This window comes from Filicampus tigris, chromosome 11, assembly GCF_054856515.1.
Source record: "Filicampus tigris isolate MCC_2025a chromosome 11, RoL_Ftig_1.0, whole genome shotgun sequence".
NCBI classification, from domain to species: domain Eukaryota; kingdom Metazoa; phylum Chordata; class Actinopteri; order Syngnathiformes; family Syngnathidae; genus Filicampus; species Filicampus tigris.
The window spans coordinates 7,635,392-7,655,000 of record NC_141227.1 but is presented as its reverse complement, the minus strand read 5'-3'; the positions used below and the strand labels follow the sequence as shown (position 1 = coordinate 7,655,000).

The following is a 19,609-nucleotide window of genomic DNA, read 5'->3' as shown; positions in this document are numbered from 1 at the left end:
AAAGGTAGTAAGAGAGAATGTGATGAGGCCTTTCTGACTAAAAAAATGTCTGAGAGCTCACATACTAATATTTAAGAGGACTATACCCTGTTTGACAACCAGTTCATACATGTATGGATCTGTGTAGGGAAACAGAATTTTCACAGGCCTCATCTGTGTTTACTTGTATGAACAGCCTCAAGACTGTTTCAGGGGCCAGCTTTCTGCTTAGCAAATCCTATTGCAAGTAGACTACATGACTGTTAGCAATGCTGACTTGCTCTTCACACATCGCCAGTCTTTTTTTCCCCTTAGTTTATTTATGCTGACTGCAACGTAAATCGTCATAAGAGGCCAGGCAACTCCTCTTTCCTGAAATGTAAAGCTGACTTGGAACTTCACAAGATGAAACATGGAGTTAGAAGACTAGAGCATAGGCCAAACCTGTTAGTGTTGTAATGATTATATATTGTGGGTACATGAAACACAACTCGCAAATGGCAGTCTGGGATTAAACATTCACTCCCTTAAATAATGATTTCAGTGTCATTCAGTCCTTCTCAGGCCCAACTTTTGTGTACACGTGGCGTTGTGGTTGTGTCTGTGATGGGTAAATTACATTTGTGTGTGAAAACAAGTCCAAGTCCAGGATATGTGGGCCATAAAATATTTTACAGCTTGTAAAGTGTTATTAGACCTTGTTATCAGCACATGAATTTGCAATCAACTACGCCCACTAACAATAACTTTTACAACAAGTATTTTCCGAGAGGGCCTTTGGGTACCTCACTTATGTCATCTCAGTCACAGCTCACACCTTACTGCTTAACAATTACACCCATAATTGGAGAGGAGTTATCACCACGATGCAAGGTCGGGGTGCCACATGTCAACTGGTTTGTTTGCTGAAGTGAAACTCTGGCAAATTGCTGAGCCAAGCAGCAGGCGGGGCCGCAACCGTCGCACAATGTCACATGGAGAGCTCATATGACAGGTGTGCCTGTTGAGGTTCTGAAGATCTCACGTAGGGCCATATTTTCCAGACCGTGCCTTTTTTAACTGCCTGGACTTGTGCACATTTCATTTGTGCAGATTTTCCCATCCAGACTTCTGACCCAACCACTGCGTGGAAATTTTGATTGAACGCGGCCACACTTGACCTTTTTCCTGACTGGCAAATCATGGAACATGGAGTTTTCCTCAAACTTGTGAATGTCATTGAAATCCGTGAAAAAGATGAAGCGCACTTTAAATTTGAAAAGGCGTTACACCAGCAGTCCCGAACCTTTTTTGCACAACGTAGCAGTTTCACATGGACATATTTTGATTTAAAAACAAATACAAAAAATGATTTTTTTATTTCCAAAAACTCAGAAGGCTTGTCTTTTAATCCTGGCTGTATGAGCCGAAGTTTTGATGGCTTTATTGCCTCATTTTCAAGCCTGTTGCGACATTTTACGTATATCGGGTTTAGACTCACAATAAACCCATACAGTAAGTAGGACCGATGATATTGTCTCTGAAGTAAAGCTTTATCTGTCTAGAAAGTTGTAGGCTCTTATTCTTTATCATTGTTTGGCCTGTTCGTTTTTTTAAAGAAACTAGGCCGAACACGTGTGTTAGCTCGTGGGCATCCTTTTTATCACATGGCAGAGGTTGAGCGTTTTGATAGAGGCGAAGATGAGACTTATTTCAGACAGATAATCAACAAAATATTTTTTAGTTCCAATTAGCACTCGTGAGCCGCCAACGGAATGTCCACACAGGTCGACCTAGCGCCGCTGTTTGTGCAGACATTTCCCTCTGCCTGCTGGTCAGCCTCCGCTGTCAAGGAGGGATCCCATCTATTATCTGTTTCAGTGAAACCGAGAAGTCCCGGCTGACCCAAACCAAGAAAGACAATCAAAAGAAAAAAAATATTTTGACAGTTGCAGTTAAAATACATTTGATCATTTTCTGTAAATCTATTTTCTTAACATTATTAGCAGAGCTGGGTATTTTACTACAAATTGAGTGTCCGTTATTCGACCTCCGTCTGCAGCATGGGTACCCTTCCACCGTCTGTCATTTGCCTTTTTTTCCGGGATTAAAAAATGTATATATACTGTACTATAGGCCGGTCCGCCTCGCTTTTCGCTAAAACCACCCCCAAACCTAACCTCCCCCCCACCCAAACTTTTCCTTGCGTGTAAACATTTTTTAAATGTCACAAAATTTATGCCATAGTACTCATGCCATAGCGCCTATGAAAAAAAATATTTCAACCGGGTGTTATGTTTGAAGTTCTTAAATGTAATGTTACACAGGATCGGCACCAGAGCTGGGCATTTTACTAAAAATTGAGCGTCCATTATTCGTCAGCCGTCTGCAGTGTGGGTACCCTTCCGTCGTCCGTCATTCGCCTTTTTTCTCCGGGGGAAAAAAATAGTACCCGTCTGTAGGCCGGTCCGTCTCTATTTTTAAACGGATGTCCGTCGGCCAGTCTGACGGAACTTTCACTCCCCCCAAAACACAAATTTAATATTAAAGTGATGGAATTGGAAGTGTTAGTCAAAGAGGTAAACAACCATTTCTGACTTTGATAATCACTAAATTTGCAAAAAAGCAGCAACTGCATAAAAGGCATGATTTGTTGTTTTGACCAGCCCGGTGGACAAAATTGCTTTGGGAGAGGCCAGCACCAATTGTCACAATGCACTGAAATGTTCCAGATGCAAGGAAATACAGAGTTGAAAGGAGTTTTGTCATAGGTGATACAGCATGACTCCTTCTTGTTACTGCCTCCAAATCAACCCTCAGATCATTAAGAAGCTTCAAAATGGCACTGCTGAATAGATATGTCATGATGATTTTTGTTCATTGGGTATCGAAAATGTTGACAGGGCTGAAAAGTTCTCCCCTCCACTTCCCATTTTGCCATCGCCATGCAGGCTCCGCTTTGCAGACTGTTTTTCGCCTGCTTTTTAGTATTTAAAGATGCGAAATCGGTCGAAAGAATTCATCTCAGGTTTTAAATCACATTGCGTGTGTTAAATTAGTCTCTTTGCCTATAGTCCTCCCAGAATGAACTTTTGCTGCAATTTTATGCCCGTTTGACAGACGCAATCCTCATTGCGCCCGGTTCGTAGATCATCTTCCACATTCATTTGCATGATTAATAAAGTCTATGCTAGTTTATGCAGGTGGAATCTTAGATCCCTTGTGCTCGGATGTGCACTGGTGGGCTGTTGGCTTCTGCTTTAAAGGTGGGGAATGTGTGGAATTCTTCTTAGCATATCAGTGTGAGGCTTAAGTCCCTGATCCAAATAGATGGTAGTTGTTATCACTTCAGATCTCACGTCAGCTTGGATAATATAATCTACAATGAATTTTATTATTTTTAGGGTGTAACTAAGGAAAGTTTCATCAGCAAGTAAATATGGTGTAAATGGTTGTCCAGGATCTTTTTTTGCATTAGTCTGGTCCTGTAGAGTAGCTGCCCAAGAAATGTAGCAATAATAGAGAAATTATAACAATGACCTCTTCTGAAGATTCAATCTTTTTTCCCAACTGGCTGTCCTTCAAAACAGAGTAAAAATGTTGAGTCACCTGGTGGGTAGGTGAGGGCCTAGGCATAGCCTACATCGTAACCGCTGCAACTGTTCTGGTGTTGTAATTAGGCAGTGGTAAACATGCACTTTCTCTCAGCTTTTTGGAATGTGTCTCATGTGTTGCAGGCATTAAATTCAAAATGAGTGAATATTTGAAAAAAAAAAAAAAAGTGTACTGTTTGACCATTAAATATCTTGTTTTTGTTGTGTATTCAAGTGAATATAATGTAGGTTGAAAAGTAGACTTTACATAGATCAGATTGGCTGGATCAGATATTTTGCATTTTATAAAATGGTGATCAGTTATAATGTCATAGTTGGCAAATCGATCTATGATGTCATTGGTCGGATCCGCAAAGTAAAACATTACAGCAAGAACAATCTCCTTCACTCCAGGAACGTAAATTGTACACAAATTGTGGCTGTTCGTGGGCTGGGCCCAATCCCCCGTGAATAGTGTGGGTCAACTCTACAGTAAATGAACTAGTTCTTTAAATTGATTGGATAGATTGGTCCATCTTCTGATTGGATCGGGGATCGGCTAGCATTTTGTTTAACTCATTGATCGGCTCCAAAATCCTTATTGTGTAAAGCTTCTTGAAAAGGATTTGCAAATCATTGTACCAACATTTTGATTTTATTTACATCTTGCACAACGTCCCAAATTCGATGGAGGTTTGTACAATCACTGATATTTACTTGATGGTCTTGTCACTTCTACGATTCGTGTGTAGCTTAATTGTAACTGACATTTATTGTCATTTGTTCACTCATTCCTGTCCGAGTGCACACTCACGATTGCCGAAAGTGAGGCTGGTCACAATGTTTTCAGACAAACAAGCTCCATGATTTTAAATGTTCAAATTTTTGTCAGCTTGGACGGCTCTGCTCTCTGAGCTTTCTCTTGGAGTTTAAGTTGAAAATGCTAAATTATAGACAAAACAAAACTATGCTCTGGCTAGGTATTATCTCCTGTTTGCTTTTGTATCATGTTATTTAGGAAAAACCAGCTGACCCTTCATTCTGACCTTTCGGGTCCTTATGTTACATTAAATGTAAAATCTGTGTGGCAGAGTATGCTGTTTAGGTCACTGGACCAAATTGAGCTCCATGACCTTGCCCCCCCCCCCTGCCCCCACTGTGCGCATCCACACCGATCACTGAGGAGGGGAGGGCAAGGAAACGAAAAGCTCAGCGTTTTAAGTATTTAGCGTTTATACCAAGTGGGCAGATTTTTATCTGCGTGATGCTGTCGGGTCCGGAGTGCGGGTGAATAACGCTTTTGAATACACAGCCTAAAGTGTAACAATAGTGTTGGTGTGCAAACAATGCTGCTTGGGCTTGGGCTGCCAAGCCTGGAGGGAGACACTCTCAGGCCTCACCTTTGGCACACATGTCACTCGAATCCATTCATCCACAGACAGTAGGCGTTTGATCAGCTGTGAGCGCGTGGTTTGACCTTGACCCATTCAACATAGTATTGATTATTGTTCTGGTTTACAAGGGGGAGGGGTTGATTTGCCTCACAAGATCAGAAAACTGGATGTGTAAATGTTTTTTTTCATCACAAGGACAGATTATGCAGCACATGATTAGTCATCTGTGCTAACTAAAGACCAGAATGAATCCCTCTGTGTGACCCATGACAACTAGACCAACTTTCCACTGATGGCAGCTTCAGAGCCTTCTCTGTTACATAGAACCAGTCAGACCTTTCGATAGGTTTCATGATTTCAGCTTTAATTGGCGTCCTTTCAATGGCAAAGAGTGATGTGAACCACTCCCCTCAAGACTGCTTTAGTTTTTTTAACAAAAGATGCAACATGGTTCATCAACAATCTGCACTTCAGTAGCTAGGTTCATTACTGAAGTCTACGTCTTTGATTAGATCAAAATGACACATACACTAACAAATGATTTGTTCATTCACTTTCTATGTCAGGGTCGAGGCTGTGCTATAGCCTGACTTTGAACGAGAGATGGGTCAGATTATTAATGAAACAGCATGTGTTATGCTACAGCACACTAGAGCAGGGGTTCCTGAACTTTTCTATGCCCCACAACTCTAAAGTAAAGTTTTATGTTAAGATAATTTGTCATTTGTCTCAAAAGTGTTTGTTTGTACCTTTTGACAATTGGCTCTCACAGTTCACGAATACCTGTGCCTTTTGGCCTTGGAATAGTTACTAACATTTACCTTGCAGTCCAATTATTACTCCAATAGGGTGCATCAATGTAGATTATTTTCGCTATTTCTAACCGTAGTCTAGCTTTCAAGACAGTATAATCAGTTCAATTACCAACTACTATATTTTGTTGATAATTTGTGATGGTGGTCTGGGTGTAAAATTTCATGCATATTCTCCCGCGTTCATTTTGTATTTTGCAATGTGCCACCAGACGTTGTGAGCCTTTGTTCGCTCACACTCTTTTTCTCTTTTGTTTTTTCTTCTTTATGTTGTAGGACCGGAATCGGCCCTTTGATGCATTTAGCTTGCACTCTTTGGAGAATTCCTTGATGGATATGATAAGGACTGACCATGACAAAGGTAAAGCTCACCCTGCTGATGACCCACCAATGACTGTCGCTGATATTTTGTGGAGGAATCATTTTGCAGGTTAGGAATATTCATTTGTCTGTGCTTAAGCTGTATGTATGGGTCGTGGGGGTTGTTTTGTCTCATTATACCTTTCTTATTGCTCCTGTATGTATCTCCATTTCTGGATTGAAATTAATTCCACAAATTAAGTGTTTGACCTTCAAATTCCTGCATCCTAATTAATGTTAAGGACAACAAACAGTTTTCACCCTGAAAGGTTAGCGAAGGATTTAAGATGTAATATTCTAACTGTAACTGGCTATGGTTGTGGGCCTAACGATACATACATTAGGCATCTGTGATTTAAACACACTCCATTTGTACTGAAGTCTACTTCTCATCACATTCATGCACCCAGAGCTGGGCATTTTACAAAAGATTTGCTGTCCGTTTGTCAACTTCTGCCTACAGCCAGGGTACCCTTCCGCTGTCTGTTTTTCTGCCATTTTGTCCGGCCGGACCAAATAGTAATTACCTATAGGCCAGTCCGACCATCATTTTAAATGGGCTTCTATTAGCGTTTCCGACTACCAACTTCGAAAAACTACCACTAGCATTGCTCGGCAATGTTTGAAACAAAAGACTCACCGCGGCATGGAAATGGGCGTCCGTCATAGGCGGATAGGCGGACCGGTCTGTCACATAGGCGGTATGCCCATCTCTGCTTACACTTGAATGGACATATCCAAAATCTTCAACTGTGATGTTTGCGTAACTGGTGTTCTTTCTGACTGACGTGCAACATTGCTGCAAAGGTTACAATGCATTTTGGTCTGCATGTGCATTTGCATCTGTGAATGCAGGAAGTACAATATGATCATGAGCGAGACGCGTTTCTGCCTCAAAGCCTTCCATCCATTCATATGTAAACAAGTCGTGGCTGACATCTGCAATAAGATAGTGATGCAGACCTGAATAACTATATCTAGACTATAGCTCAAATTGTTGTGTGTATCCAGTATATTCAATAAAGACAGATAACTACAGGCTAAATAGTTGTTTATAGTCTTTTAGTGGGTGTCCAATACATCTCTAGCAACAAATGAGTTTTCTGGTTAGAACTCTGTCTTTGAGCAGTGTCACTTCACTTTTTATAGACTTGACTTCCCAGATTTCTAGAATGCATTATGTAGTGGCATTTCACTTGTGATCAGGTCACTCAAGAAGCCTACACAGAATAAACACATGTAGCTAATATCTACCATTTCTAGATTATATTTGGTATCTGATGTCTAAAATACCACATCACAATAGCCCAGCCTCCTGTGGTGGTGGTTGTGATTTTGTGGTTGGTTATTACGTCCACAAGTGCCCACTTCCTCCATCATACTAATGGCTATCATGAAAACATCACAGGGAATGTGGTACATAGTGTAGACATGGGTGCATCCCTCATTGCATGTTTACCTTTGTGGTTGTTATGTAGAGAGGCGTATGACTGCTGCAAGCTCTCCTGTCAACCATGAACACTCCACCCTGTTTGTGTAGAGCTCCAATATCTTGATCCTGATGTGAAATTTAAATCTATCTTGTGCTTCTACAGCTCCCAATAGCAGAAACATATTTATTGTTTGTTTATGATTCGAGGTTGTAGTTTAAAAATTCATCTTTGTTCGTATGGGTTGTATGTAAAAATGAAGCAATCAATAGCAGTATGTGATGTATACTAATATAACGCAACTCTCACAAGATCATAATCGCTCACCTGAGCCAACTGGCCGATCAGTTGACTGGGAAAAGGCAATGAGTTTGCTTAACCTCCTGTTATAACTAGCCAGAAATCACACTTTAGTACTGTATATAACCAACTAACTGTACTGCCAGAACAAATGAATCCAGCAGGCACAGTTTTGGCATCTCCAACTCAATGGGTCCTACCCACATCCATCCCATCATAAACATTGCAAACCTCTCATTGGGATTGGATGAGTTTGAGTTTGTCTGTTCTGGAAGATCAACACTTACTTACCATGATACAAATAAGCCAAATGCATCTTTTAAAAAGTGTGAGGTGTCGCCCGCCCACACTGCCCTTTTTTTCCTTTTAAAGTGTGGCTCTCACAATGAGCACTTCTTTGTAGAAGTGCATGTGTGAAAGGGACACTTCATTGTTGAAGGGTTATCTCACTAAATTAATGGTTCTTCAGTGTGAGAGTCCAGATGGATATTTCAACATACTGTATGTATACTGCACCTTCAAACAGATGCTGGATCTTGTTGAACTCAACCAGATGACCAAAAACACACATACACGATTGCACCAGAGCTGGGCATTTTACTAAAATTTCTCGGTCGGTTAACCGCCTTCCACCTGCAGCCGGAATACCCTTCCGCTGTCTATCCTCCTTTTTTTCCGGCCGCAAAAATAGTAATCGCCTATATGCCGATCCGCCTATCATTTTAAACGGCCTTCCATTTGTGTTTTCGTCTACAAACTTCGACCAACATCCACTCACACAACCCCTCCCTCCGCCCTCCCCACTGAGTGATATTTCAAACGAAAGACTCACCGTTGCAAATGAGATCTTATTCCTGAGTAAATGAACTAGAAAAGAGCTCCGTTTTAATTTACATTTCCAGGTATTAATTTAGCAACATATTTAATAGTGTGTTTGTCGTTGGTAAGAAGGAAGAGGAAGAAACAATTCATGTGAACGATTTGCTGTAGCGACCCTAAAGAGACAGGCTGAAAGTCACAACAACAAACATTGGTAGTGGTGTAGAAATGCACTGCATCATTCAGTTTACAGTATTTTGTCTTACTTGAAGCTAAACAAGTTAGCCATTCATTTGAAAGTATTAGTGCCCTCACTCACAATTTAGCTATCAAGCCAAATATTCAAAGTGCAAACTACAAATTCTTTTGAACTTTGACATAGACTTACACTGTGCAAACACATGCACTAACACTTGCAAGCATTAGCTTAGCGTGTCTAACTCATATTTGCACATTGTTACTGTGGGTGTGAGAGTACACAGAGCTTAAAAAGATAAGAAGTTTATGAACTCAACACAGAGCTACAGTTTGTGTTTATTGCAATGATTTTTTTGGGATGTGTTATAGTTTTTTAAATTCAGTCTCATTGTTTGCCAATTAGACTATTAAAACCATTCATGACAACCTCCTCAAGCGATGCCACTGTGGTTCACATTCCAAAGATGGTAGAGTTAATTACTTTCAGGCATAAAATAATTCATTCACAGAATACATTATAAAACCTCCACAATTCCCTTCATTTCATTTATATTGACATACAAGAGGCAGGATGTACCCGGTACATTATTCAAATAATTTTATGGCATTCTAACTTGTAACAACAGCTCTCCAATATTGTGAGTGACTTGCTTATCTTCTTAAGTAAACTATTTGTCCTGTGCATTTTGTCAAGTTGACAATTTGCCACTTGTAATGCTGGCATTGCTTTTCAATACCAGTCCTTAAAAAAAAAAAAATACATGAATTGGTTCTTGTTGTGGACTTTAACCAAACAGATTGAGATTGCTCTGGAGACGTCAAACTTTTCTCATTGATTTAGTAGTGGGCTATTTTTGGGCTTAGCCTTTAAAGTATCGATTCCAGTCTTTGTTCTTGTTCATGTTATAGAATGGACGGTGCTAGCAAGTATAAGTCATCAGAAGTAGAGGACGAACAAATGCTGCTGCTGTTTGACTTTCTACATTGTTGACAAAAGCATTGGTCTGTAGATAAGAGTTGACAAGAGGTCTTTATCGGGAGCAAAACAAGCCTTGCAGGCACAACACAAGTCAAATGAATCATAGCCACCAGAAGCCTGTTTACAAACGGTCAGACCGAGAATGTTGCACCACTGTTACGCCTCGTTGCTTCATTTGGGTCAAGTGTGAGTGGAGTGTGCCAGATTAACTTTGCCATGTGGCCACTCTGTGCATTAGGTAATCCAAAATTGTCGACACATGGGGAAAGTAAGTCGACCGGTACGCTGCTATGATTTGGAGAGGGGTCATGCTAAATTAAGTTGAGGTGAAAGGTCAGTATTGGCTTTCTTGAAATGATGCACTTGACCTCATAACCTTTTAGTACATTATACTGAGGTGTTCAAAAGGCCCTGTACTTTAAACAACATTTAATGACTACATACAGATAAGATGATGGGTTTGGCTGTGTTAAAGGTTAGATTGCAACTAATGTCCAATAAATCCTGCTGTCAGGGTGATTGTGTTGCATTATGATGGAAAATTCACGGTTTGTGCAGTCATGACTGGGCTAATCCCACCCAGGCAACAAAACAAGTTTACTTGCCTTGTTTTAGTGGGTAAACAGTTTGTTGGTCCACATAGCAACCTAGAATGTAATAGTTTCCTGAAAATGTAATAACACCTGAAAATGTAATAAAACCCAAAATGTAATATTTTTACCAATAATGTCATAAAAATCCTGACTGATATTGAAATAATAACATTTTTACCAATAACATAATACATTATCTGATGTAACAGTGAACTTAACACATCGTTGATTATTTAACAATAAAGAAAAAAAATTAATTAAAAAAAAAAATATATATATATATATATAAATATATATATATATATATATATATATATATATATATATATATATATATATATATGAATGTGTATGTGTATATGTATGTATGTGTATATTTGTCTATGTATGTATCTACGAACTCCCAGACTAACAAGAGTTATGGAAGACAGACAATAGTTTTAGTTTTGTAACTGAGTCAAATAGTTAATTATAGTTTTGTTTTCTAGGGAAACAAACATTCTCTTTTGTTGTGTAGCTACATTGATTTTCACTATGTTGATGTTCAAATCCTGAGTTGTTGGTGCAAGTGTTCATGGAAGATAGTAGGTCAAGTCGACAAATGTGGAAAATAACTGTCTTTCCAGCAATTTCAGGTGCTTCTCCCTAGGTATTGTTTTCCTTTTTTTCCACGGTATTCCATTGGTACTGAACAAACTGGTACCATTCAACACGATGCATCTCAGGGGTGCAATGCGACCACATTTTTCTATTACACATTGTGCTGTTGCCTTGGCCAGGCTCTTATACTGATAAAAATATAAACAGGTAACGACCAATCATGGCTCAACTGTTTTTTGAAGCTGAGTTCAAACGGGTGGATTTGACTACTTAACTTATATTTCACAAATGCAACATTAATCAGAATACCGTGTTTAGGCCAGTGGGGCTGCATAGAATATATTATTGTAAGGACATTTTTGGGGTTAACTTCCCCGTTAAAGAACACTGAGGAGTACTGCCATCAACCAGTTTTTGAACGAGGAGAAATAGTGTACAATGACTGCAATACAACAACAGCCTTGTCCTTATGTATTCTAATTTACACTCCACCCCCACCACACACACACGCACATACACCCCCCCAGGCCCCCACACACTCACACACACACACTCATACACACACACACTTCCTGAGTTGCCCCAGAGAGGGGACCCATTCAATTACTCTGATTGGCTAAAATGGCTTTACTGTAAAGGATTCAAGCACCCCCTGTTGCATTGGCATGAGCATGATGACTCCCTGTAATTGCACTTACATGTGGACTAATGCCATCAGCGTCATTAGAGATTTACCCAACAGGTTCCTTCTAATTGTACCTGACTGAAGACTTTTGGCTGTAACCATTTGGTCCGTAATATAATGTTTCAGAGTCAGCCACAGAAAGGACATTATTTGACCTAAAAGGAAGTTACCATGAGAGCCAAGACAAGACAACGACAAGAGTGGTGTTGTATCCTGGGTAATAACACTGAACTGCCATCCTGATGAGCAATCAATTAATTTGTCAGTGAAGAAGCCTAACCAGAGGCGCAATTGCAACTTAGGGGCCTCGATGGCCTTCCCACTCAACCTCTTGGGGGAGCAGATGGCAGACAGCCAGAGCTATTTGAAGGTGTTAGGAAAGCAATTGCCCCCAAAATTACTCATGGATCCTCCATAGATAGACAGGCAGGTACAGACAGATAGACAGGCCCAGACAAGTGTTTGGTGCTATCAATAAATGGTTTAGTGGCATATCCAAGTCATGTGTATTTTTTACTTTATGATTATGTATTCTCAACAATTGTTACCAATACCTCCTTGAAAATAAACTGAAAAGAGTTAAACAAACTATTTACTGACTTCTGATTAACGGCCCTCCGAGGGACACCATAACTATGATGTGGCCCGTGACAAAAAAGAGTTTGACACCCCTGACCTATATGGACAAGAATATTCATTTAGAATCTTCAATTAGGAAGTAACTCAAACAAGCACTGGCAGAACATGCAAACTCCACACAGGAAGGCCGGATCCCAGATTTGGACCGTGAACGTCAGAACTGTGAGGCAGACATGCTAACCATAACTCTGCACTTGTTGACCAAAGCATGTGATGCTGCCCAGCTGTCTATTGAAGCTGGAAATCAAATCATTACCAAATTTGGTTGGTGAGCGAAAACTAGAAATTAGAGCATGAAAGTCAACACTGTTCATCTCCACATACTGTACCTGAGGCATGTGTCATGAATCTCACTGTGCTTGTACGTACGGCCACAAACCAAATACTTTAAGGTGGATTGTGACTTGCAGTACCCTTTGCTCTCGCTCTGTATTGTCATATTGATTTTCAACTAGGCCTAATTGCTTGGAAAACTTGCCTGCAAGCAAAGAAGAGGCATCCACTCTACTCAAATATGTTAGGCCTGCAGCCAAGTCCAGTAACTTTGAACATGCCGTCTTGTTTGCATGACACCAACCTGTAACATGCAGCTGCTCCAGCTCTCAAAATCCATGTCACATTTGCGTTAAATCCACAGTAACATTTTATCAGGCCTCTTCACAAGTGGGCTGACTGGCCTACTAAGAGCTCATGAATCATGCTGTAAATTCATCCATCCATCCCTCCATTATCCAATCCGCTTATCCTCACAAGGGTCGCAGGCGTGCTGGAGCCTATCCCAGCTGTCTTCGGGCAGTAGCCGTGGTACACCCTGAATTGGTTGCCAGCCAACCGTAGGGCACACAAAGATAAACAAAACATTTGCACTCACAATCACACCAAGGGGCAATTTTGAGTGTCCAATTCACATTTTTTTGGAATGTGGGAGGAAACCGGAATACCTGAAGAAAACCCACACAGGCACGGGGAGAACACGCAAACCCCACACAGAAAGGCCGGGGCCGGACTCGAACCCATGACCTCTGCACTGTGAGGCGGACGTGCTAACCAGTCGACCACCCATTTTTAATTACCGGTATATAATTTAGTAATATACTTTTATTAATATGCAATTTACAGCCCATGCTGTAATTGTATATTATTAACAGAGGTGGGTACATCAGTAAATTGTGCCGGTCCGTCATTCTCCAGTGGCCGTGTATTCTTCTCCTTCTTGTTCTCCTTCTTCTTTGTCTCCTCCATCTCCTTATTCTTTTCCTTCTCCTTCTTCTCTTTCTTCTTCTTCTCCCTCTCCTTCTCCTTCTCCTTCTTCTGCGGCGCTACTCACTACGTCACATGCATTGGCAGCGCATGCTGTGCATCTACTCCGGCAAAGAACCACACCTCATAATGATGTCCATAATTGGTTTATCGCTCGTCTTATTAAGGAACTCTGTGAAATCTAAAACACAGATATGCCTTAGTATTTACAAGAAATATTTACAATCATCTCTTTGACTCAAACATTCAATAAATAAACAAAACATAGCATACTGTGTCCGCCTTCTAACCCAGTAGTAGATAAACTGAAGATGATAAAAGTCCATCACATAATATCATGCTCTTGTCTCTCTCTTTCCGGTGAAACCCAGACTGGAAGTAATCGTTCACAAAGTTTTCTCGAAAAAATCTTTTCACCAAAAACCGAAAACCATAACCATAAAGATTTAGATGCAAATAAATAAACTTACATAAAATAGTTAAATCAAATATTTTCTGTTGTCATGACAACCAATTCGAAGGTAATACAAGCGCCAGCGCATCTGCCAAGTTGTGAAGCGCTACATTGCTGATATTTGATTTTAATGTAATTTCATTTGAAGCATAAAGCAAGCAGACATTTGTGTTGATATTAATATCCATCAAATGATGACATCGAGGGGTCATCATCTCATTACCACCAAACATTTCTATCGCTTCCCTCCTTAATGGAATTTCTGGTGGGAGGGACTAGCATGCAAACAGAGGAGCAAGGACCTACGAACGTGCAATTAGAGGAATGAGATGAGCCCATCGCCAATGCAGTCCGCTTGAAGCAATCCTGGTATATGTCCACCACCATGAACAAACACATGCGAGACAATCGGCGCTCGTTTCTGTCAGTCGTCAGCACAACCGGAATTCGCCTGTGAAGGATTGAGAAAGACCGTCGTACTGACCCGGTTAGTGACAATTCTGGTGAGAGATGAAAACCCATTCGGTGCCTGATCCTTTAGTTTTTTTTTTTTTTTAAGATTCCTGATGTTCATCAGCAAAACGCATGTCCATCAGTGATGGATTGACAGACCTTCAATCAGTACTGACGGAATGCCCACCTCTGATTATTAATTAATAATATTGATTTTGAAAGCTGTATTCTGACAGAGTGTGCATTTTAAAGTTAGCCTAAGTGTATTCAGAGCTGGGCACTTGCCCCTTTTTTGCCCGTCCGGCCGCGACCTTCCACCCTTGACCTGGGTACCCTTCCGGCCGTGACCCCCGGCCATATTCATAAACATTGTCTCTGAGTGTCTTTCAATATACAGTAGTATGTAACCTTCACATTTGGAAGGGAAGCAAATAGTTTGTCACTCTAAATGTGGTTCAGCCATGAGGGCACAATATTTTTTCCAGGTAAGATAGTTTTTATTAAATGTTTTTCTTGGTGCTGTGTGTATGGTTGGAATGACTAAGATAATAAGAATGATGACGTCTCACAGCACACCACTCCCCATGAAAGCGCTGACGGATGGGGCTGCCTTTGTCCCATAGCAGAATAAAAGCTCTGTTGATTTCCCAGGTTTTTAGATCTTTTTGTTTGTGCATGCATGTGTCCCTATGTGTGTGCATATCAAAGATGTGACAACAAATAAATGACTGTTTTCTAATATTGACAGAATGTATAGTCATTTCATGTATAATATAATTTGCTTTTCTCCTGGTGTCAGTTGTACAAGAAGAGATTCAAATTAAATGCCTATCAATATGCTTTCCCTTTATTTTTACTCCTTTTTTTTCTTTCTCAGGACGTATGGGCATTAACTTCCATCATCCTGGAGCCGAACACATAATGCCACTGAACAGTAAGTAGCATTTCCTTACGATGTCATGCTATTGGAGAATTTTTCTCAGAGGTGTTATATCTTAGCTAATAAGAGGTTTCCGTGACATGTTTGCATTGCACAAATACTACATTTCCTCATGCAGGTGTGGGTTTATTTACTCCTTTGCATAGAGGACCAGTCATCTATTTGAGGACAGGCAATTATTTGCAGTTATGGAGGTGTAATTAGTACAAATGCTTGTGTATGGGTGGGGCAAGACACCGATGACCATTGATTGATTGACGGAGGATTTTGCTTCAGTGTTACAATGGGAATGGAATGTGTACCTGGTTCACATTAGTTGAGTCTGTTTGCGTGTCTTTTTATTGCTGGTTCCTGTAAATAATGTGGTGCAGTTACAATTAGAGCTATTAGTCTGATATACGGAAGGTGCGTCAGCCTGAACAAAGCAGACAAGCGTAAACGCCCTGAAGTTACGCCACTGTTGCTTTGCTTTAAAACTATGATGTGTATTTTATCTTGCCTATGCTGTTAATTGATTTGTTTATTTTAAACTTGTACTCATGGGTTTGCTTGTCTGAAGACAAAAGGCATGTTTTTTTAATCAAAACTTGGTGGCTTTGCATCCCAGGTGGGAATTATTCCTACAGGTTAATAATCTAATAAACGAATAAAGAAGGAAAACAAAAGTGCTTTAAAAATAGGCAAGAATTCGACCTTAATAAGAAAAATTCACAACTCTTTTAATGAAACATTGACTTACTAGTTGTTGAATAGGGACCCTTTGCCACCTTGAGCGAACCCTGACAAAAAAAAAACCAACATTAGCTACGTGCACACACACTTGCCAACCTGCGTTCAGTGAGATACGCATTTAAGGCATACTCCTATCTTTTTCTGCCAAATCTTCATGAACTCCTTGAAGGATCCTACCAGGATCCTTCACAGCCAAGAGTTGCCGTGCCACAACTGTCGCCTCTTATCGCACAATGAGCAAAGCAAACGTCACAGGACGTCTTTGTAGACGTGCTGCTTGCTTGTCTATAGTTTGAATCTTATGTGCCACCAGTCCTGGAACCTTTCTAACACTTTGTACGATAGTCCCTAACCACAATGATTGCATGACACTAAATATTTAATGCACCTGCTTACACTTTAACCCATTAAGGACGGGAGCGCATAACCGCGTTTCTACCACTAGAGCCGGAAGCGCTGCTGCGTCTTTCTACCATTAAAGCTGGGAGAGCGGATACGTCGGTGTCTTTTTTTAATCCAATTCTCCGTCTCTTAGCCAATTTAATGCATCAGAATATACACGTGACGGTGTCACAGAAGGAGGATGTCGCAGATTTTTTTCGAGCTGTAGGCTAATGGCGGACGCCGTCGATCGCCGGGAGTGCGCTTGTGGATTTTGAACCAGTGGAACCAGTCGAACGTGATATGATTTAGTTTGTAGACAATGACGATATTGATGTATTTGTAACAGAATAGAGTATGGTAATTACCACTCGAATTTAAATCTCTTGCACTGACACATTATTTTTACATCTTCGATTGAAACATAATAATATATTATTATTTACTAGTAAATAATGATCAACTCTGCCTGTGTGTAAGCCACATGTCTAAGCTCTCTAATTGTTTTGGAATTATGTTTCTGTCTGCTACAGGTCCTGAGATATTAATTATTTTGTAAGTTTTGAATTTCTAGGAAAATTTCAGGTTTTCAAGGGTAATTCCAAAGGCGACCTTAGGTTTTGGGGAGCTGTTGAGCCAGGCGCTTTAGGCCTTAATGGGTTATTTGGGCCTGGGTTCCCTGACACCGTAAACCAACGATGAATCTTTTAGGACGGTTGCCCTGTGAATAGCATGACTATAAATAGCCCTACATGTAAGACTAGAATCTCTTGGTGCTGGTGCTGGTCTACCGGCATGCAGATGATCAGCCGGATGAAGTAAACAGGTTTTCATCCCATATGCTTTTTCCACTGAGCTCATTAAGTTTTCCATATAGGACAGCTCCTTCTTATAAATGCATTAATTAGTTATTCTAAGCGTACAACACACCACAATTCTTGACTTCTTGTCCAAAGCACTTATGGCATAACTTAACTGCTGATAAAATCGTAATAACCCACAGTCTGTATCGTACAGTGCCTTGGGACAAAGAAAGGATGCTGACCATAAAATAACTTTCTCGACAGCACTGCGTCTTTCTCATGTTATTCTTTTCATAGTGACATTCCCAGAGAATGTGTCTGGGATTGATGTTAAACTGTTGTTTCCTGGGGTTACGCTGAGGCAAGCACAGATCTGCCCAAAGCTTCCAGAAATGTCAGAAAAAAAGGAGCTTGCAACCTCTGTGAAGTGTACAGACGGGGAAGCTTTGGTTTAAAACATTGTCGTTTTTCAAGGTTTCTCCTTCTTGTCACTCCGTTAGCTTTGAGGCTCCAAGCTGTGAGAAATTGTAAGGGAAGAACCTTTACCAGATAGTCCTTGAAGTGCGTAATGAAGTGTCAGTCTGCAACATACTTGATGGTGTGGCTCACTTGACAGAGTAATAAACGTTTCCGTGGCCCACGCTATGTTGTCAACTTGAAGCTGTGCAAATCAGGACACATCAAACTCATCACGTTCAAAGAAATCACCCAACTTCATTTTGCCTCATGCCTAAACCCTTAACAATAAAATATAGCCTCAACCCATTACTTAGCTCCATCCTCCATAAGTGATTTCACCCCGTGATGTAGTTTCTGTCTCTTTCCCTGGTTGCTAGGTGACTTTGTTCAAGCCGTGACTAGGGAAGAAAGGGCAGTACTACGGGCTGCCCAGGTTTTTGGGGATTGGAGAGTCAAATCTTTTTTTAATGAAAATGTTGTGAAGGAGAGGAGCCTCAGAGACAATATATTCTCTGAGAGTAATCCCACAATGGCCGCCTTGTAATGCAGAGGTCCATATTTGTTTTTGAGGTAAGGAGCCAAAAGAACTCTTTCCTCTCCTGCTGTTAGCATTTAGTGAGACATATTGAACCTTTTTCTGGAGGGTGCAGACAAGATCAACAGAATTGTATGAATCCCATGAGGAAAATTCTACCACTGCCATTCAAAGTGGTCTACTCTCTCTTGCTTTTAAAAATTGATACTTCAATAATAATAAAAGTAAAAAGTTTTTTTCCTGGAGCTTTTCATTGAGCCAGTTACACACATGTAATGGAAATAGCTCGGCCATCATCGTGATTAAAGCATGGCATTGGAGTAAAGTGATAGCTGTTAAGGTTTATCTCAGCATAAATTGACAGACTCTGACAATATGTTGATAACTTCTAAGCATGTGTCTTTGTCTTTATTTTCGAGAAAATTGTGTGTTTTTCATTAATATTTCTTTAACCATTCCACTCTTTCGAGCCATTGTAACACATAAACAAACCATTCTGTACAACTACGACATGTATCGCAACATGCAGAAAAGTCAGAAAGTCCGGGTGCAATATTTTGGGGGACAATTATGCCATAGACACTGAGAACGATGCCAAAATGAATATTACACTCTTGTTTGGGTAGTGTTGTTGAGTAGATAGTCTTCTTTGTAGCGCGTTAGCCACATTAAGTATGTACCTGGCATAAGAGGTGGTTGTGATTGGGAGACTTTTTTGGTAGACTCGAGATCAGTGGTGGGCAATTAATTTTCCCAACGTGTCACATGAGAATCAGGAATAATTGTCAAGGTCCACACCAATATGCTAACCTCAAGTGTGTTTCATCCTGTCTTTATACTGTATAATGTATTAAATTGTATTGTTTTGATAATATGCTACTTCTTTAAGGTACAATTGTTTGTTAACAATTACGACAAATTTTACATAAAATCATAGATAAATGGTATATGCAGTATATATACATTAACATAATCTCAGTATTAATTTCAACCTTTGCAAAAATTATAAGTCGACAGTGTGCCTCATTTCTTAAAGCGGAAGTCCACGACCAATCATGGCTCAGCTTCAAAACACAGGTGAGCTGTGATTGGTCATTACCTGAGCCCTGAAACACTGTCATGTCATTTTCAGTTGACAGAAGTGACAAAATGGCCGCCCCCAGAGATGGCTAAAAACGGGTAGATTAAATCTTTTTCCACAAACGCAATATACTGTATATCAGAATGCCTTG

The 19,609-nt window shown here is 40.3% G+C and overlaps 1 protein-coding gene across 5 annotated transcripts in view; it reads left to right on the top strand.

Annotated features, from left to right (window-relative positions):
- The window catches only part of cpeb3 (cytoplasmic polyadenylation element binding protein 3), a 42,165-nt gene that overhangs the window by 4,716 nt on the left and 17,840 nt on the right, over positions 1-19,609 (top strand). For 3 of the 5 annotated variants that reach the window (XM_086044734.1, XM_086044732.1, XM_086044733.1), the window contains exons 3-4: positions 6,034-6,187; positions 15,405-15,461. In XM_086044734.1, the coding sequence (XP_085900860.1) occupies positions 6,034-6,187; positions 15,405-15,461 (211 nt within the window). The remainder of the gene's footprint in view (positions 1-6,033; positions 6,188-15,404; positions 15,462-19,609) is intronic. The other 2 variants (XM_086044735.1, XM_086044731.1) reach the window with 1 other exon arrangement.